Source organism: Pseudophryne corroboree, chromosome 5 (assembly GCF_028390025.1).
Source record: "Pseudophryne corroboree isolate aPseCor3 chromosome 5, aPseCor3.hap2, whole genome shotgun sequence".
NCBI classification, from domain to species: Eukaryota; Metazoa; Chordata; class Amphibia; order Anura; family Myobatrachidae; genus Pseudophryne; species Pseudophryne corroboree.
Genome location: NC_086448.1, coordinates 746,030,470 through 746,049,766, shown reverse-complemented (window position 1 = coordinate 746,049,766; position 19,297 = coordinate 746,030,470). Strand labels below are relative to the sequence as shown.

Below are 19,297 nucleotides of genomic sequence, written 5' to 3'. Positions count from 1 at the left end.
ACCCGGGTACGGTGGGGGCCCGTCTCAGAAATTTCAGCGCCCAGTGGGCTCTCTCACATGGATCCCTGGGTCCTTCAAGTAGTATCTCAGGGGTACAGGCTGGAGTTCGAGACGTTCTTCCCCCCGCCGTTTCCTAAAATCTGCCTTACCGGCACCTCCCTCTGCCAGGGAGGCGGTGTTGGTGGCTATTCAACACTATAATCACAACAAGTGATTGTCAAGGTGCCCCTCCTTCAGCAAGGAAGGGGTTACTATTCCACAATGGTTGTGGTACCGAAACAGAACGGTTCGGTGAGACCCATCTTAAAATTAAAATACTTGAACTTTTATATCAGAAGATTCAAGTTCAAGATGGAATCGCTCAGGGCGGTTATTACGAGCCTGGACGAGGGGGATTACAGGGTCTCCCTGGACATCAAGGAGGTGTACCTGCATGTCCCCATTTACCCTCCTCACCAGGAGTACCTCAGATGTGTGGTACAGGACTGTCACTATCAGTTCCAGACGCTGCCGTTGGAGTTGTCCACGGCACCGAAGGTCTTTACCAAGGTAATGGCCGAAATGATGATACTCCTTCGCAAGAAGGAAGTTTTTATTATTCCGTACTTGGACGATCTCCTGATAAAGGCGAGGTCCAAAGAACAGTTGGTAGTGGGGGTAGCACTCTCTCGGGAAGTGCTACAACAGCACGACTGGATTCTCAATATTCCAAAGTCACAGCTGGTCCCGACGACACGTCTTCTGTTCCTGGGAATGATTCTGGACACAGATCAGAAAAGAGTGTTTCTTCCAGTGGAAGCACACGAGTCCTGGAAAAAATGGTAGCTTCGTACGAAGCATAATTCCATTCGGAAGGTTCCACGCAAGGACGTTCCAGTGGGACCTTTGGGACAAATGGTCCGGGTCCCATCTACAGATACAACAGCGGATAACCCTGTCGGCAAGAAACAGGGTGTCGCTGCTGTGGTGGCTGCAGAGGGCTCATCTACTAGAGGGCCGCAGATCCGGAATACAGGACTGGGTCCTGGTGACCACGGAGGCCAGCCTTCGGGGCTGGGGTGCAGTCACACAGGGAAGAAATTTCCAAGGAGATTTCGCTTCACATAAATATTCTGGAGCTAAGGGCCATTTACAATGCCCTAAGCCAAGCAAGGCCCCTGCTTCAGAACCAGCCGGTACTGATCCAATCAGACAACATCACGGCGGTCGCCCATGTAAACAGACAGGGCGGCACAAGAAGCAGGATGGCGATGGCAGAAGCCACAAGGATTCTCCGATGGGCGACCTACACCCGGGAGAATGGGGACTTCTTCCAGAAGTTTTCCAAATGCGGGTAAACCGTTTGGAATGACCACGGGTGGACATGATGGCGTCCCGCCTCAACAAAAAGTTGAAAAGATATTGCGCCAGGTCAAGGGACCCTCAGGCGATCGCTGTGGACGCTCTAGTGACACCGTGGGTGTACCAGTCGGTTTATGTGTTTCCTCCTCTACCTCTCATACCCAAGGTACTGAGAATAATAAGAAGGCGAGGAGTGAAAACCATACTCGTGGTTCCGGATTGGCCAAGAAGAGCTTGGTACCCGGAACTTCAAGAGATGCTGGCAGAGGACCCTTGGCCTCTGCCGCTCAGACAAGACCTGCTGCAGCAGGGACCCTGTCTGTTCCAAGACTTACCGCGGCTGCGTTTGACGGCATGGCGGTTGAACACCGGATCCTAAAGGAAAAGGGTATTCCGGAGGAAGTCATCCCTACCCTGATCAAAGCCAGGAAGGATGTCACCGCAAGACATTATTACCGCATTTGGCGAAAATATGTTGCTTGGTGTGAGGCCATGAAGGCCCCGAGGGAGGAATTTCAACTGGGTCGATTCCTACACTTCCTGCAAGCAGGGGTGACGTTGGGCCTCAAATTGGGGTCCATCAAGGTCCAGATTTCGGCTCTGTCGATTTTCTTCCAGAAAGAACTGGCTTCACTGCCTGAAGTTCAGACTTTTGTCAAAGGAGTTCTGCATATTCAGCCTCCTTTTGTGCCCCCATTGGCACCTTGGGATCTCAATGTGGTTTTGGCATTCCTGAAATCACATTGGTTCGAACCACTTAAGACTGTGGAATTAAAATATCTCACGTGGAAAGTGGTCATACTGTTGGCCCTGGCTTCGGCCAGGCGGGTTTCAGAATTGGCGGTTTTGTCTTGTAAAAGCCCTTATCTGATTTTCCAGATGGATAGGGCAGAATTGAGGACTCGTCCTCAGTTTCTCCCGAAGGTGGTCTCAGCTTTTCACTTGAACCAACCTATTGTGGTGCCTGCGGCTACTAGGGACTTGGAGGATTCCAAGTTGCTGGACGTAGTCAGGGCCCTGAAAATTTATGTTTCCAGGACGGCTGGAGTCAGAAAAACTGACTCGCTGTTTATCCTGTATGCACCCAACAAGCTGGGTGCTCCTGCTTCTAAGCAGTCTATTGCGCGCTGGATTTTTAGCACTATTCAGCTGGCGCATTCTGCGGTAGGATTACCGCAGCCTAAATCAATAAAAGCCCATTCCACAAGGAAGGTGGGCTCATCTTGGGCGGCTGCCCGAGGGGTCTCGGCTTTACAACTTTGCTGAGCAGCTACTTGGTCAGGGGCAAACACGTTTGCTAAATTCTACAAATTTGATTCCCTGGCTGAGGAGGACCTGGAGTTCTCTCATTCGGTGCTGCAGAGTCATCCGCACTCTCCCGCCCGTTTGGGAGCTTTGGTATAATCCCCATGGTCCTTACGGAGTCCCCAGCATCCACTAGGACGTCAGAGAAAATAAGATTTTACTCACCGGTAAATCTATTTCTCGTAGTCCGTAGTGGATGCTGGGCGCCCATCCCAAGTGCGGATTGTCTGCAATACTTGTACATAGTTATTGTTACAAAAATCGGGTTTTGTTGTGAGCCATCTCTTCAGAGGCTCCAATTGTTATCATACTGTTAACCGGGGTTCCTATCACGTGTTATATGGTGTGATTGGTGTGGCTGGTATGAGTCTTACCCGGGATTCAAAATCCTTCCTTATTGTGTCAGCTCTTCCGGGCACAGTTCCTAACTGAGGCTTGGAGGAGGGTCATAGGGGGAGGAGCCAGTGCACACCAGATAGTCCTAAATCTTTCTTTAGAGTGCCCAGTCTCCTGCGGAGCCCGTCTATTCCCCATGGTCCTTACGGAGTCCCCAGCATCCACTACGGACTACGAGAAATAGATTTACTGGCGAGTAAAATCTTATTTTTACCTTCCAAGTGGATAGGATTGAGAACTCTGATAGTAGTTCTGCCGAAAAGGGTTTTCGGTGTTTATCAAAAACCTGCCTATTTTGATGCCTGTGGCAACTTCAGCATTGGTTGGTTCAAAGTCTCTTGATGTGGTCAGGGCTTTGAAGATTTATGTCGCCAATTGGGCTCGGTTTGGGGTAACAGAGGCTCTGGTTGTCCGGTATGCTTCCAGCGTGCTTGGGGCGCCTGCGTCTCTGGTCTGTTACACGCTAAATCTATGATACGTTTGAAGTGCTAGCTCTACAGCTGAATTGCCGTAACCGAAGTCGGGGGAGGCCCATTTTACTAGCTAGGTGGGCTCTTATTGGGCGGATGCCCGAGGTGTCTCGGCGGGTTACCTTTGCCGAGCGGCTACTTGGTTGGGGTTCAAACACCTTTGCTAAACTCTACAAGTTTGATACCCTGGCTGATGGGGACCTCATGTTTGCTCAATCGGTGCTGCAGAGTCGTCCGCGCTCTCCCGCCCGTTCTGGAGCTTTGGTATAGACCCCATGGTCCTTTTGGAGTCCCCAGCATCCTCTAGGACGTAAGAGAAAATAGGATTTTAGTACCTACCGGTAAATACTTTTCTCCTAGTCCGTAGAGGATGCAGGGCGCCCGTCCCAGTGCGTACTGTGTCTGCAGTTATTGATTTTGGTGGCACTTGGTGGTATTTTTTATCGTTCAGGCTATTGCTGACGTTGTTCATGCCTTGGCATGTGGTTTCTTATTATTGGTTGTGTTGACACACGGGTTGTGTTCCATATTCTCTCAGCATATGGCTGTGTGTTTTTCATGTCGTGGGCTGGTATTCTGTTGAAGGCCATGTCTTGCGGTATGTTCGTGGTGTGAGCTGGTATAACACTCACCGTGTTTAACTTTTAAATTCTATCCTCAAAATGTCCATCTATCCTGGGCACAGTTTTCTAACAGGTCTGGAGGAGGGGCATAGAGGGAGGAGCCAGTTCACACCCAGTTCAAGTCTTTATAGTGTGCCCAAGCTCCTGCGGATCCATCAATACCCCCATGGTCCATTTGAAGTCCCCAGCATCCTCTACGGACTAGGAGAAAAGGATTTAGCGGTAGGTACTAAAATCCTATTTTTCCAGGGCTACAAGCTGGAGTTCGACGGTGCTCCTTTTCAAATCAAGCTTACCAGCTTTGGAGGATACGCGTGTTACACTGCAACAGACCATCCTAAAATTGGTCCAGTCCCAAGTCGTTGTTCCAGTGCCACTGCAACAACAGGGACAGGGTTATTACTCCAACCTGTTTGTAGTACCGAAACCGACGGTTCGGTAAGACCCATTTTGAATCTGAAATCCTTGAACCCTTACACGATTTTGCTACCTTATCAGGCTTACCTGAGGTTTGCCCTGCTGAACGATCATTACCAGTTCCAGGCGCTGCCCTTCGGCCTATCCACAGCTCCGAGTCTGTTCACGAAGGTGATGGCGGAGATGATGTTCCAACTCCGGGTCCAGGGCATCAATATTGTCCCTTACTTGGATGATCTCCTGATAAAAGCAAGATCCATGGAGTTTTTATTGCTCAATGTAGACCACACTACCCAACTTCTATCACACCATGGGTGGATCCTCAATTTACAGAAGTCCCACCTGGAGCCAACTCTGCGGCTCCTGTTCTTGGGAATGTTGCTAGATACTGTATCTCAGAAAGTGTTCCTCCCAGAGGACAAACCGAGAACACTTCTGAAGATGGTTCTCCGGCCTACTCAAATATCCATCTTTGTATAAGATTGTTGGGGGAAGATGGTTGCCTCGTACGAAGCGATCCAGTATGGAAGTTTCCATGCCAGAACATTTTAATTGGATCTCCTGAGCAAGTGGTCCGGATCACATCTTCAGATGCACCGGATAATACAGCTGTCACCTCATGCCAGGGTTTTCCTTCTGTGGTGGTTGCCGTCTTCCAACCTACTGGAAGGCAGAAGTTTCGGGATTCAGGATTGGATCCTCCTCACGACAGATGCGAGTCTGAGAGGATGGGGAGCTGTCACCCAGGGGGCTCTGTTCCAGGGTAGGTGGTCTGCCCACGAAGCCCTACTTCCGATCAATATTCTGGAACTTCGGGTGATCTACAGTGCTTTGATTCAGGCCTCTCCTCTGCTCAGGGATCATGTGATCCAAGTACAGTCGGACAACGCCACGGCAGTGGCGTACATCAATCGACAAGGAGGGACAAAAAGCAGAGCCTGCATGTGAGAGGTGTCAAAGATACTCCTCTGGGCAGAAAGAAATGCAAGAGCAATGTCCGCAATCTTCATTCCGGGAGTGGGCAACTGGGAAGCGGACTTCCTGAGTCGTCACGATCTCCACCCGGGAGAGTGGGGGCTTCACCATCAGGCGTTTCAGCAGATCATCGACCGGTGGGGCTGTTCACAAATAGGCATGTTGGCTTCTCGACTCAACAAGAAGCTTTGTTGCTATTGCTCACAAACCAGGGACCCTCAGGCGAGGGCAGTAGATGCATTGACGTCGCCTTGGTCTTACCGGCTGCTCTACCTGTTTCCTCCATTGCTCCCAAGGGTGCTAAAGCGAATCAGGAATCAAAGAGTCCAGGCAATTCTGATTGCCCCGGATTGGCCTCGGTGGGCGTGGTACGTGGATATTCTGGACATGTAAGTCGAAGACCCTTGGCCTCTGCCACTGCGAAGGGATCGTCTTCAACAAGGACCGTTCGTCTACCCGGACTTACGGCAGCTTCGTTTGACGGCATGGAGGTTGAGCGGAACATCCTAGCTCACAAGGGCCTTTCCAAAAAGGTTATTGCTACCATGGTTCAGGCCAGGAAACCTGTGATGTCAAAACACTATCATCATATCTGGAGGAGATATGTCTCTTGGTGCGAGGACCACACGTATCCGCCTGCGGAGTTCCACTTGGGACGTTTCCTTTGTTTGTTGCAGGCTGGTGTGGATAGGGGCTTACGTCTGGGATCCATTAAGGTCCAGATTTCATCTCTCTCAATTTTCTTACAGAAGAAATTGGCAGTATTGCCAGAAGTTCAGACCTTCTTGCAAGGGGTGCTTCACATTCAACCTCCTTTTGTGCCGGCCACGGCACCCTGGCATTTGAATGTAGTGTTGGAATTTCTACAGTCCTCCTGGTTTGAACCTCTTTCTGATGGTAGAAGACAAGTACCTCACATGGAAGACTGTGATCTTATTGGCCCTGGCTTCTGCTAGGTGTGTCTCAGAATTGGGGGACTTATCATGTAAAAGTCCCTACTTGGTCTTTTACGAGGACAGAGCGGAGCTCAGGACTAGGCAGCAGTTCCTGCCGAAGGTTGTCTCTGCGTTCCACTTGAATCAACCTATTGTGATTCCGTCTAGTTCTGGCACTTCTACTCCTCCGGAGGCATTAGCTGCTGTGCGAGCCTTGAAGATCTATGGGGGTAATTCCAAGTTGATCGCAGCAGGAATTTTGTTAGCATTTGGGCAAAACCATGTGCACTGCAGGGGAGGCAGATTTAACATGTGCAGAGAGAGTTAGGCCGTGTACACACGGTGAGATTCGGACTTATCCGATTCTCACTGTGCGACGGGGGGCCGGGTCGGCACTTAGCCAGTATCGCAAGCACATAATGAGTGTGCTTGCGATCCTGGTTCTGTGCGATTTTGCCTAAGTGTCAATCCTGACGATCTCTTCTATAGAGATAGTCAGGATTGACTTGCCTGCACAGCCTATTTTTTCGGCCGATGCGGGGCCGCGCATCGGATCGGGATCGCAAGGTAACTGTCACCTTGCGATCTGCACTATCTTTTCTTCCGATTCTGACTATATAGTCAGAATCGGAAGAAAAGATCTTACCGTGTGTACACACCTTAAGATTTGGGTGTGGTGTGTTCAATCTGCAATCTAATTTGCAGTGTAAAAATAAAGCAGCCAGTATTTACCCTGCACAGAAATAAAATAACCCACCCAAATCTAACTCTTTCTGCACATGTTATTTCTGCCTCCCCTGCAGTGCACATGGTTTTGCCCAACTGCTAACAAAATTCCTGCTGCGATCAACTTGGAATTACCCCCTATGTCAAGAGTATGGCTCGGATCAGAAAGACTGATTCCTTGTTCGTGCTATATGATGCGCAGAAAAAGTGTTGCCCTGCTTCAAAGCAGTCAATTGCTCATTGGCTTAGGCTTACTATCCAGCAGGCCTATGTGTTGGCAGCCTTACCTGTTCCTCAGTCTCTGAAGGCCCACTCCACGAGATAGGTGGGGTCTTCCTGGGCGGCTGCCAGTGGAGTCTCGGCCTTGCAACTGTGCCAAGCTGCTACCTGGTCGGGGAAGAACACGTTTGTGAAGTTCTACAGGTTTGATACCCTGGCCAAAGAGGATTCCGAGTTTGGGCAGGCGGTGCTGCAGAAGTCTCCGCACATTCCCGCCCGTTCTGGAAGCTTTGGGACGTCCCCATCATACTAGATTTCCCCAATATCCCTTAAGGATGCTAGAGAAAATAGGATTTTAATTACCGGTAAATCCAGTGCGTTGACTTTACTGCAGATTATCTCTTCTATGGTTCCCTGTCCAGCTGTTGCTGTTTTGTTTCCAGTAGTTGCTGGTCGTTTAGGTTATTGGTGTGCTGGTGTGTAAATCTCACCACTCGTTGTTATGTTCCTTCTCTCAAGTATGTCCTTTCTCCTTCGGGCACTATTTTACCTATAACTGCCTGTGGGAGGGAGCATAGAGGGGAGGAGCCAGGACACCCAGTTGAAGAAATTTAAAGTGCACTGGCTCCTTTGGACCCTGTCTATACCCCATCGTACTAGATTTCCCCAATATCCCTTATGGACTACGAGAAAAGGATTTACCGGTAGGTAATTAAAATCCTGTTTTTACTACCCAGGAAGTTGGGCATTGATCCTCCAAAGGGACATGGCTTAATAGTTATACCTTTTGGCAGGATATTGTATCCCCAATCCTGCTGGTAGTTTATGGCAGGAAAGGCTAAATGAAAGACTGTAGCTGACACTCTCTCAGCTTGCCTGTCTCCAGGGGTCTGAACAAGGGCCTCCTACGCTAAAAAGCAAACGTTAGTTCCAAGGAAGTTTAGGGATTATTAGTTGACACCTTGATGCAGTTCAGCAAGAAGCTTATGGCCCATACACACGGTGAGATTCGGGCTATGCCCGATTCTCACTATGCGACAGAGGCTAGGTCGGCACATAGTCAGTATCGCAAGCACACTCATTATGTGCTTGCGATACTGATTATGTGCGATTTTGGCTAAGTGTCAATTTTGACTATCTCTTCTATAGAGAGAGTCAAAATTGACTTGCCTGCACAGTCTATCTATTCTTGCGATGCCGACCGCGCATCGGGATCGCAAGGTGACTTTCACCTTGCGATCTGCACTAACTTTTCTTACGATTTTGACTATATAGTCAAAAACGTAAGAAAAAATCTCACCGTGTGTATACACCATACACAACGCAGATACAGTTTTAAACCTAGCAGATCATACCACACAGACATTTATAAAATATACATTTTGGGAGCACTATAATAATTCACCTCATGGTCACGGCTGGGTTATAACTCATAAGAGCACAGTTTACCCAGGTTGAACAGAATGCATCCGGACATGACTTTGAGGAATTGCCGTAACCCATGGCAACACTGCATAGCCTTTTATGCAACTCTTAAATTTTTTTCTTTTTGCTAACTATGTTCTTAAATCTTCTTTTGTGTAGCAGAGTGTGACTTAAAATATTTCAGTCATTTTTATTGAGAAAATGAATAAGTATACAACAGCTACACAGGATAACAAATATTGTTTCTATTTACTAATAGATAGTTGTGTTTGTGTGTGTCTATGTGATCTGTCTGCCCTGTATTTGGGAAACCGATGGCTGGGAGATTCATTTATCATTAGAGCCTCTTATTAAAGTCAGAATATACGGTACCTCTCAGAATGTAAGCTCTCACGAGCAGGGCCCTCTTCCCTCATGTGCTTATCCTTTTCTTACTTTAATAATCCTCAACTGCCCAAATCAAGCAGTTTTTTGGCCACCTGGAACTTATCTCTCTCGTTTACTGGTGTAGTTATGCTTAGTTACCCTGTACTTGTCCTATATTGTCTTCAACTGTAAGTCACTGTTTTCCTGTTTTGATTATGTGCATATGTACTCTGTAATTGGACGCTGTGGAGCCCTTGTGGCGCCATATAAATAAAGGATAATAATAATAATAATACCTATCTATCTATGATTAGTTGTGTTCAGAAGGATTCCATGATTAGTATGAAAGTAAAAAATGTTTTGTCTGTTTCTCTGACATCCTAAGTGGATGCTGGGACTCCGTGAGGACCATGGGGATTAGCGGCTCCGCAGGAGACTGGGCACAACTAAAGAAAGCTTTAGGACTACCTGGTGTGCACTGGCTCCTCCCACTAAGACCCTCCTCCAGACCTCAGTTAGATTTCTGTGCCCGGCTGAGCTGGATGCACACTAGGGGCTCTCCTGAGCTCCTATAAAGAAAGTATATTTAGGTTTTTTATTTTACAGTGAGATCTGCTGGCAACAGGCTCACTGCAACGAGGGACTAAGGGGAGAAGAAGTGAACCTACCTAACAGGTGGTAGTTTGGGCTTCTTAGGCTACTGGACACCATTAGCTCCAGAGGGATCGACCGCAGGACCCGACCTTGGTGTTCGTTCCCGGAGCCGCGCCGCCGTCCCCCTTACAGAGCCAGAAGCATGAAGAGTCCGGAAAATCGGCGGCAGAAGACTTCGGTCTTCACCAAGGTAGCGCACAGCACTGCAGCTGTGCGCCATTGCTCCTCATGTACACCTCACACTCCGGTCACTGATGGTTGCAGGGCGCTGGGGGGGGGGCGCCCTGAGGGCAATATAAGACACCTTGGCTGGCAAATAATCACAATATATAGCCCCAGAGGCTATATATGTGATAAATACCCCTGCCAGATTCCATAAAAAAGCGGGAGAAAAGTCAGCGAAAAAGGGGCGGAGCTATCTCCCTCAGCACACTGGCGCCATTTTCTCTTCACAGTGCAGCTGGAAGAAAGCTCCCCAGGCTCTCCCCTGTAGTTTTCAGGCTCAAAGGGTTAAAAAGAGAGGGGGGGCACTAAATTTAGGCGCAATATATGTATACAAGCAGCTATTGGGGGAAAAATCACTCGGTTATAGTGTTAATCCCTGCATTATATAGCGCTCTGGTGTGTGCTGGCATACTCTCTCTCTGTCTCCCCAAAGGGCTTTGTGGGGTCCTGTCCTCAGTCAGAGCATTCCCTGTGTGTGTGCGGTGTGTCGGTACGGCTGTGTCGACAAGTTGGATGAGGAAGGTTACGTGGAGGCGGAGCAGAGGCCGATAAATGGGATGTCGCCCCCTGTGGGGCCGACACCTGAGTGGATGGATAGGTGGAAGGTATTAACCGACAATGTCAACTCCTTACTTAAAAGGCTGGATGACGTAACAGCTGTGGGACAGACGGCTTCTCAGCCCGCGCCTGCCCAGGCGTCTCAAAGGCCATCAGGGGCTCAGAAAAACGCCCGTTACCTCAGATGGCAGACACAGATGTCGACACGGAGTCTGACTCCAGTGTCGATGAGGTTGAGACATATACACAATCCACTAGGAACATCCGTTACATGATCTCGGCAATGAAAAATGTGTTACGCATTTCTGACATGAACCCAAGTACCACATAAAAGGGGTTTTATTTTTGGGGAGAAAAAGCAGCCAGTGTTTTGTTCCCCATCAGATGAATGAATGAAGTGTGTAAAGAAGCGTGGGTTCCCCCGATAAGAAACTGGTAATTTCTAAAAAGTTACTGATGGCGTACCCTTTCCCGCCAGAGGATAGGTCACGTTGGGAGATATCCCTTAGGGTGGATAAGGCGCTCACACGTTTGTCAAAAAAGGTGGCACTGCCGTCTTAGGATACGGCCACCTTGAAGGAGCCTGCTGATGAAACGCAGGAGGCTATCCTGAAGTCTGTATATACACACTCAGGTTATATACTGAGACCTGCAATTGCCTCAGCATAAATAGTGCTGCTGCAGCGTGGTCTGATACCCTGTCAGATAATATTAATACTCTAAGACAGTGATAATATTTTGCTAACATAGAGCATATTAAAGACGTCGTCTTATATATAAAGGATGCACAGAGGGATATTTGCCGGCTGGCATTCAGAATTAATGTAATGTCCATTCTGCCAGGAGGGTATTAGAAACCCGGCAGTGGACAGGTGATGCTGCCTGTAAAAGGCACATGGAGATTCTGCCTTATAAGGGTGAGGAATTGTTTGGGGATGGTCTCTGGGACCTCGTATCCACAGCAACAGCTGGGAAGAAAAAATTTTTACCTCAGGTTTCCACAGCCTAAGAAAGCACCGTATTTTCAGGTACAGTCCTTTCAGCTTCAGAAAAGCAAGCGGGTCAAAGGCGCTTCCTTTCTGCACAGAGACAAGGGAAGAAGGAAAAAGCTGCACCAGCAGCCAGTTCCCAGGATCAAAAATCTTCCCCCGATTCCTCTGAGTCCACCGCATGACGCGGGGGCTCCACAGGTGGAGACAGGTGCGATAGGGGCGCGTCTCGGGAACTTCAGGGACCAGTGGGCTTGCCCACAGGTGGATCCCTAGGTTCTGCAAATAGTATCACAGGGATACAGGCTGGAGTTCGAGGCGACTCCCCCTCGCCGTTACCTCACATCAGCCTTGCCTGCTGCCTCGGAGAAAGGTAGTACTGGCGGCAATTCACAAGCTGTACTTTCAGCAGGTGAAATCAAGGTACCCCTCCTTCAACAAGGCGGGGGTTACTATTCCAAAATGTTGTGGTTCCGAAACCAGACGGTTCGGTGAGACCCATTCTAAAATTGAAAGCCTTGAACACTTATATACGAAGGTTCAAGTTCAAAATGGAATCGCTCAGGGCGATTATTGCAAGCCTGGAGAATTTCAGGGTATCACTGGACATCAAGGATGCTTACCTGCATGTCCCTATTTACCCTCTTCACCAGGAGTACCTCAAAATTGTGGTACAGGATTGTCATTACCAATTCCAGACGTTGCCGTTGGTCTGTCCCCGGCACCGAGGGTATTTACCAAGGTAATGGCCGAAATAATTATCCCGTACTTGGACGATCTCCTTATAAAGGCGAGGTCCAGGGAGCAGTTGTTCGTCGGAGTAGCACTATCTCGGGAAGTGCTACAACAGCACGGCTAGTTTCTGAATATTCCAAAGTCGCAGCTGGTTCCTACGATGCGTCTACTGTTCCTGGGTATGGTTCTGGACACAGAACAGGATAAAAATGGTTTCTCCTGGAGGAGAAGTCCAAGGAGTTGTCGTCTCTAGACAGAGACCTCCTAATACAGATACAGGTGTCGGTGCATCAATGCACGCGAGCCCTGGGAAAGATGGTAGCTTCTTACGAAGAAATTCCATTCGCCAGGTTCCATGCAAGGATCTTCCAGTGGGATCTGTGGGACAAGTGGTCCGGGTCGCATCTTCAGATGCATCGGCGGATAACCCTGTCTCCAAGGGCCAGGGTGTCGCTGTTGTGGTGGCTGCACAGTGCTCATCTTCTAGGGGGCCGCAGATTCGGCATACAGGACTGGGTCCTGGTGACCACGGATGCCAGCCTTCGAGGCTGGGGGGCAGTCACACAGGGAAGAAACTTCCAAGGCTATGGAAAAGTCAGGAGACTTCCCTACACATAAATATTCTGGAACTAAGGGCCATTTACAATGCCCTAAGTCAGAGTAGACCCCTGCTTCAACACCGGCCGGTGCTGATCCAGTCAGACAACATCACGGCGGTTGCTCATGTAAACCGACAGGGCGGCACAAGAAGCAGGATGGCGTGGCAGAAGCTACAAGGATTCTCCGATGGGCGGAAAATCATGTGTTAGCACTGTCAGCAGTGTTCATTCCCGGAGTGGACAACTGAGAAGCAGACTTTCTCAGAAGACACGACCTCCACCCGGGAGAGTGGGGACTTCATCCAGAAGTCTTCCAAATGATTGTACACCGTTGGGAAAGGCCACAGGTTAACATAATGGCGTTCCGCCTCAACAAACAGCTACAAAGATATTGCGCCAGGTCAAGGGACCCTCAGGCGATAGCTGTGGACGCTCTGGTAACACCGTGGGTGTACCAGTCGGTGTATGTGTTCTCTTCCCTGCATCTCTTACCCAGGGTAATGAGAATAATAAGAAGGAGAGGAGTAAGAACTATACTCATTGTTCCGGGTTGGCCAAAAAGAGCTTGGTACCCAGAACTCCAAGAAATGATCTCAGAGGACCCATGGCCTCTGCCACTCAGACAGGACCTGCTGCAGCAGGGGGCCTGTCTGTTCCAAGACGTACCGCGGCTGCGTTTGACGGCCTGGCGGTTGAACGCCGGATCCTGAAAGAAAAGGGCATTCCAGAGGAAGTTATCCCTACGCTATTTAAAGCTAGGACAGAAGTGAACGCAAACCATTATCACCGCATATGGCGGAAATATGTTGCGTGCTGTGAGGCCAGGAAGGCCCCAAAGGAGAAATTTCAGCTAGGTCGATTTCTGCACTTCCTACAGTCAGAGGTGACTATGGGCCTAAAATTGGGTTCCATTAAGGTCCAGATTTCGGCTCTATCGATTTTCTTCCAAAATAGAACTGGCTTCACTGCCTGAAGTTCAGACTTTTGTTAAGGGAGTGCTGCATAGTCAGCCCCCGTTTGTGCCTCAAGTGGCACCGTGGGATCTCAACGTGGTGTTGGATTTCCTGAAGTCGCATTGGGATGAGCCACTTAAATCCGTGGAGCTACAATACCTCACGTGGAAAGTGGTCATGCTGTGGGCCTTGGCGTCGGCCAGGCGTGTATCAGAATTGGCGGCTTTGTCATACAAAAGCCCTTATCTGTATTTTATATGGCTAAGGCGGAATTGAGGACTCGTTCCCAATTCCTTCCTAAGGTGGTATCAGTTTTTCATGTGAACTAACCTGTTGTGGTACCTGCGGCTACTTGGGACTTGGAGGATTCCAAGTTACTGGACGTAGTCAGGGCCCTGAAAAGTATATGTTTCCAGGACGGCTGGAGTCAGGAAAACTGACTCGCTATTTATCCTGTATGCACCCAACAAGCTGGGTGCTCCTGCTTCTAAGCAGACTATTGCTCGCTGGATCTGTAGCACGATTCAACTTGCACATGCTGCGGCTGGACTGCCGCACCCTAAATCTGTAAAAGCCCATTCCACGAGGAAAGGGGCTCTTCTTGGGTGGCTGCCCGAGGGGTCTCGGCTTTACAACTTTTGCCGAGCTGTTACTTGGTCGGGTTCAAACACTTTTGCAAGAGTCTACAAGTTTGATACCCTGGCTGAGGAGGACCTAGAGGTTGCTCATTCGGTGCTGCAGAGTCATCCGCACTCTCCCGCCCGTTTGGGAGCTTTGGTATAATCCCCATGGTCCTTACGGAGTCCCAGCATCCACTTAGGACGTCAGAGAAAATAAGATTTTACTCACCGGTAAATCTATTTCTCGTAGTCCGTAGTGGATGCTGGGCGCCCATCCCAAGTGCGGATTGTCTGCAATACTTGTTTATAGTTATTGCTTAACTAAAGGGTTATTGTTGAGCCATCTGTTGAGAGGCTCAGTTATATTTCATACTGTTAACTGGGTATAGTATCACGAGTTATACGGTGTGATTGGTGTGGCTGGTATGAGTCTTACCCGGGATTCAAAATCCTTCCTTATTGTGTCAGCTCTTCCGGGCACAGTATCCTAACTGAGGTCTGGAGGAGGGTCTTAGTGGGAGGAGCCAGTGCACACCAGGTAGTCCTAAAGCTTTCTTTAGTTGTGCCCAGTCTCCTGCAGAGCCGCTAATCCCCATGGTCCTTACGGAGTCCCAGCATCCACTACGGACTACGAGAAATAGATTTACCGGTGAGTAAAATCTTATTTTTTATGTTCTAACACTACTTCATATTTTCTTTCTTAACAGAATGAATCAAATACAGCAGGAAAAGGAGCTCACAGAAAATATTTTGAAAGTGGTAGGTGTATCTGCCTCTATGGTAGATTGTGATCTTCATATGTGATCTACTCTGCTCAGTCAGGCATTGAGAATGGTGTCTGGAGTCTATTTATATATGTGGAGGAATGCATCATCTCATTCTAACACCAGTAGGGGGCAGAATAGTGCTGCATTTGTTCCTTTTATGCAGGTATAACATGTTTAACAACTGTGTATGTGAAATCATTTGAGTCCCTGCTGGAATTAAAACTCTTACACATAAATTTAGATGTACATTTTTTGTTATTACATATCGTGCTTGGATCTGTATTTCTCAGTCAGCAAATACGTTTGGTTTACAATGACAGCGGGTTTGGGGGTATGGTCTCTTAATTGTGACTTTGTGATCGGGCCTGCTCTTACCAGGCCCAGGTTTTCTGCCAGGACTGCAAGAGGAGCCCAGGGAATAGGACTGCATGCAGGGTTTTGTGTCTCAAACCTTTGCTAGGTGGTAATGTAGTTTAAGTGACATTAATGGGGCCACTAAATCTAAATTATAGCATACCTTATTTCAAAGAGCTGCTATTAACATTCAGATAATAACTGAGAGAAAGTTGTGATTATAGGGGAATTTTTTTTTTTCCCCCACGCAGTAGATTTCCTGACGGCAGTCCCGGTCAAGGACACTAGAGCCAATCACGTCCGACTTTGCTGGCCGTGCGTGATGCCGGCTGAACTCGGACGTTTTTTTAAAGGGGGCAATCACTTACAAGGCAAAACCATGCTTTGCAAGTGATTGTCCCTTTAATAAAACGTCCAAGTTTGGACATCATTCCGCACGGCTGCCGAACTCTGGCGTCATTAGATCCGGCCCATAATGTTATGTCATCTCAACTGCTCTTAAGTTGTGGCAACGTTTACAGATACATTTATTATTATTATTATTATTATTATTATCCTTTATTTATATGGCGCCACAAGGGTTCCGCAGCGCCCAATTACAGAGTACATAAGCACATAATCAAAACAGGAAAACAGTGACTTACAGTTGAAGACAACATAGGACAAGTACAGGGTAACTAAGCATAACTACACCAGTGAATGACAGAGATAAGTTCCAGGTGGCCAAAAACTGCGAGATTTGGGCAGTTGAATGTTATAAGTAGATGCTTCAAATAAGGAAACATTTCGTTTGGGTTTAATGGCTTCTTAAAAGCTAGTCTTTCCTTTTTATAAGGTATCCTAGGTTTTTGTAGTGTGAGTGTGATGTTCAGTTTTGGCTGTTATTAGAAATTATTTTTGAGCGTTTACAAATTAATTAGAAAAACCAAATGAGGATAATAGTTTTCCTTGTGCAGTCACTGTAAAAATGTATGTATCTTATGTAATCTAAGGCATAGGCACTGGGTAAGAACCCATATATTCCATGTTTTCTTTTTAATTCGTCTCTACACATTACTATACAGTGCATCCAGAAAGTATTCACAGCGCTTCATTTTTCCACATTTTGTTATGTTACAGCCTTATTCCAAAATGGAATAAATTCATTTTTCCCTCAAATGTCTACACACAATACCCCATAATGACAACGTGAAAAAGGGGTTCGTTTTGAGATTTTTGCAAATTTATCAAAAATGAAAAACTAAGAAATTACATGTACATAAGTATTCACAGCCTTTGCCATGAAGCTTAAAATTGAGCTTAGGTGCATCCTGTTTCCACTGATCATCCTTGAGATGTTCCTATAGCTTAATTGGCGTCCGCCTGTGGTAAATTCAGTTGATTGGACATGATTTGGAAAGGCACACACCTGTCTATATAAGGTCCCACACTTGACAGTGCATGTCTGAGCACAAACCAAGCATGAAGTCAAAGGAATTGTCTGTAGACCTCTGAGATAGGATTGTCTCGAGGCACAAATCTGGAGAAGGGTACAGAAAAATATCTACTGCTTTGAAGGTCCCAATTAGCACAGTGGTCTCCATCATCTGTAAATGGAAGAAGTTCGGAACCACCAGGACTCTTCCTAGAGCTGGCCAGCTGTCTAAGGGCTCTAGTCAGGTAGGTGACCAGGAACCCGATGGTCACTCTGTCAGAGCTACAGCATTCCTCTGTGGAGAGACCTTCCAGAAGGACAACCATCTCTGCAGCAATCCACCAATCAGGCCTGTATGGTAGGGTGACCAGACAGAAGCCAGAGCCCAGACTTGAATCTGATTGAACATCTCTGGAGAGATCTGAAAATGGCTGTGCACCGACGCTCCCATCCAACCTGATGAAGCTTGAGAGGTGCTGCAAAGAGAAATGGGCGAAACTGCCCAAAGATAGGTGTGCCAAGCTTGTGGCATCATATTCAAAAATACTTGAGGCTGTCATTGCTGCCAAAGGTGCATCAACAAAGTATTGAGCAACGGCTGTGATTTCTTATGTACATGTGATTTCTTAGTTTTTATTTTTAAATAAATTTGCAAAAATTTCAAAAAAAAACTTTTTTCACGTTGTCATTATGGGATATTGTGTGTAGAATTTTGAGGCAAAAAATGAATTTATTCCAGTTTGGAATAAGGCTGTAACATAACATAAAATGTGGAAAAAGTGAAGCTGTGAATACTTTCCGGATGCACTGTAATTCTCAACCTTTTTCTGCAGCTCAAGGAACAGGCAGAAGATTCAATCACGGTGCTAGAGGAAGCTATTAAACTAAAGAAAGCCTTTTATGTTCACACCATGAGGACCTTGGATCTGTTGGTGGTGGAGCCTGGAATTGTGAATGGAGAAACAGAGAGCTCCACTGCCGGGTTAATAATCAGTTCTGACGAAATGCGATGCCAGGTAATAATGAACACTGTATTATTTTCTTATGATTTGGAGGGGAGGATTTTCACTTCTGGCTGGTTATTTAAAGCTAATAATTGACACCACCTGCATTTATATCCAGTTTTGTCATTTTACATTTTCAGAGAGCAAAAACAAAAATGGTCTGCAGCTGTTATGCACTCAGTGGCCACGTAAAGGTGACATCACACACATGCAGATGTGCCCTCATACATCTAGTCTTAATACACCATCTGGGGGGGGCGAGTGAGCCACCAGGTCCCATGCGACTCTGCTAGCATTGGGCGTCTTTTTGCCTGAAAATGTGTCTTAGTTGCAGCACGATTCCACTGGGACGCTCCAGCATTTTAGCTTTAATTTAGCATGTCCTTCATGTAAGTCTTAGTACTCCAATACCCTTGGTTATCTTCCCATGACTTACCTTTGTATGGCATGTCTGACCTGCGTATATTGCTAAAACTGCTGACAGGGAATATTGAACTCCACCCTTTATTGCTAGATATATTTTAAAATGACCATATGTAATTGGCCCATTGTCCATAAAACCACTTGGTTTCAGAGATGTATTCCAGTTCAGAAAGTTGGGGTTACCCCACAATAGTGTATAATAGGGCAGATGTATTAAGCCTGGAGAAGTGATAATGCAATGATAAGTGCAAGGTTATAAAGCAACAGCCAATCAGCTCCAATATGTAAATTGACAGGAGCTGATTGACTAGTGCATTATCACCTTCCACTTATCATTGCTTTATCACTTCTTCAGGCTTAATACATCTGCCCCAATGTTCCATACATTCCGAACTGTAATCATAGCCTTGGCTGTGTCCCATATATTTTAAAAGACTGAAAATGCTATTTTCGCCAGGAAAAGCATTCTGATGGTTCATCTTCCAAAGAAGTAAATATATTGGGGACCAAATAGACCTGATCTTTCCTCTTGGAGTACTAGGTGATAACTGTATTAGATTCCTTTATGACACTCTCTATGCCTGCAGGTTAGCTAGTCTATTCTCCTCCAGTGTTGCTCTTGGTTTACTAGCTTTTTCGCTCAGCCTATGGTGTGACACTGGAGACAGTGGGTATAGCTTAGGGCTTCAGTCTGGGCACCAAGGAGTTAAAACATTTGAGTGAATCCTCGGAGGTCCCATATAAGCAAAATCACTAAGGATGTCATGTATGAGAAGAGACTACCTTTTTTCTTTGGAACATATC

At 47.2% G+C, this 19,297-nt stretch overlaps 1 protein-coding gene across 2 annotated transcripts in view; it reads left to right on the top strand.

The window, feature by feature from the left end:
• The window catches only part of INTS8 (integrator complex subunit 8), a 198,937-nt gene that overhangs the window by 30,929 nt on the left and 148,711 nt on the right, over positions 1 to 19,297 (top strand). For both annotated transcript variants that reach the window (XM_063924132.1, XM_063924131.1), the window contains exons 6-7: positions 15,239 to 15,290; positions 17,900 to 18,082. In XM_063924132.1, the coding sequence (XP_063780202.1) occupies positions 15,239 to 15,290; positions 17,900 to 18,082 (235 nt within the window). The remainder of the gene's footprint in view (positions 1 to 15,238; positions 15,291 to 17,899; positions 18,083 to 19,297) is intronic.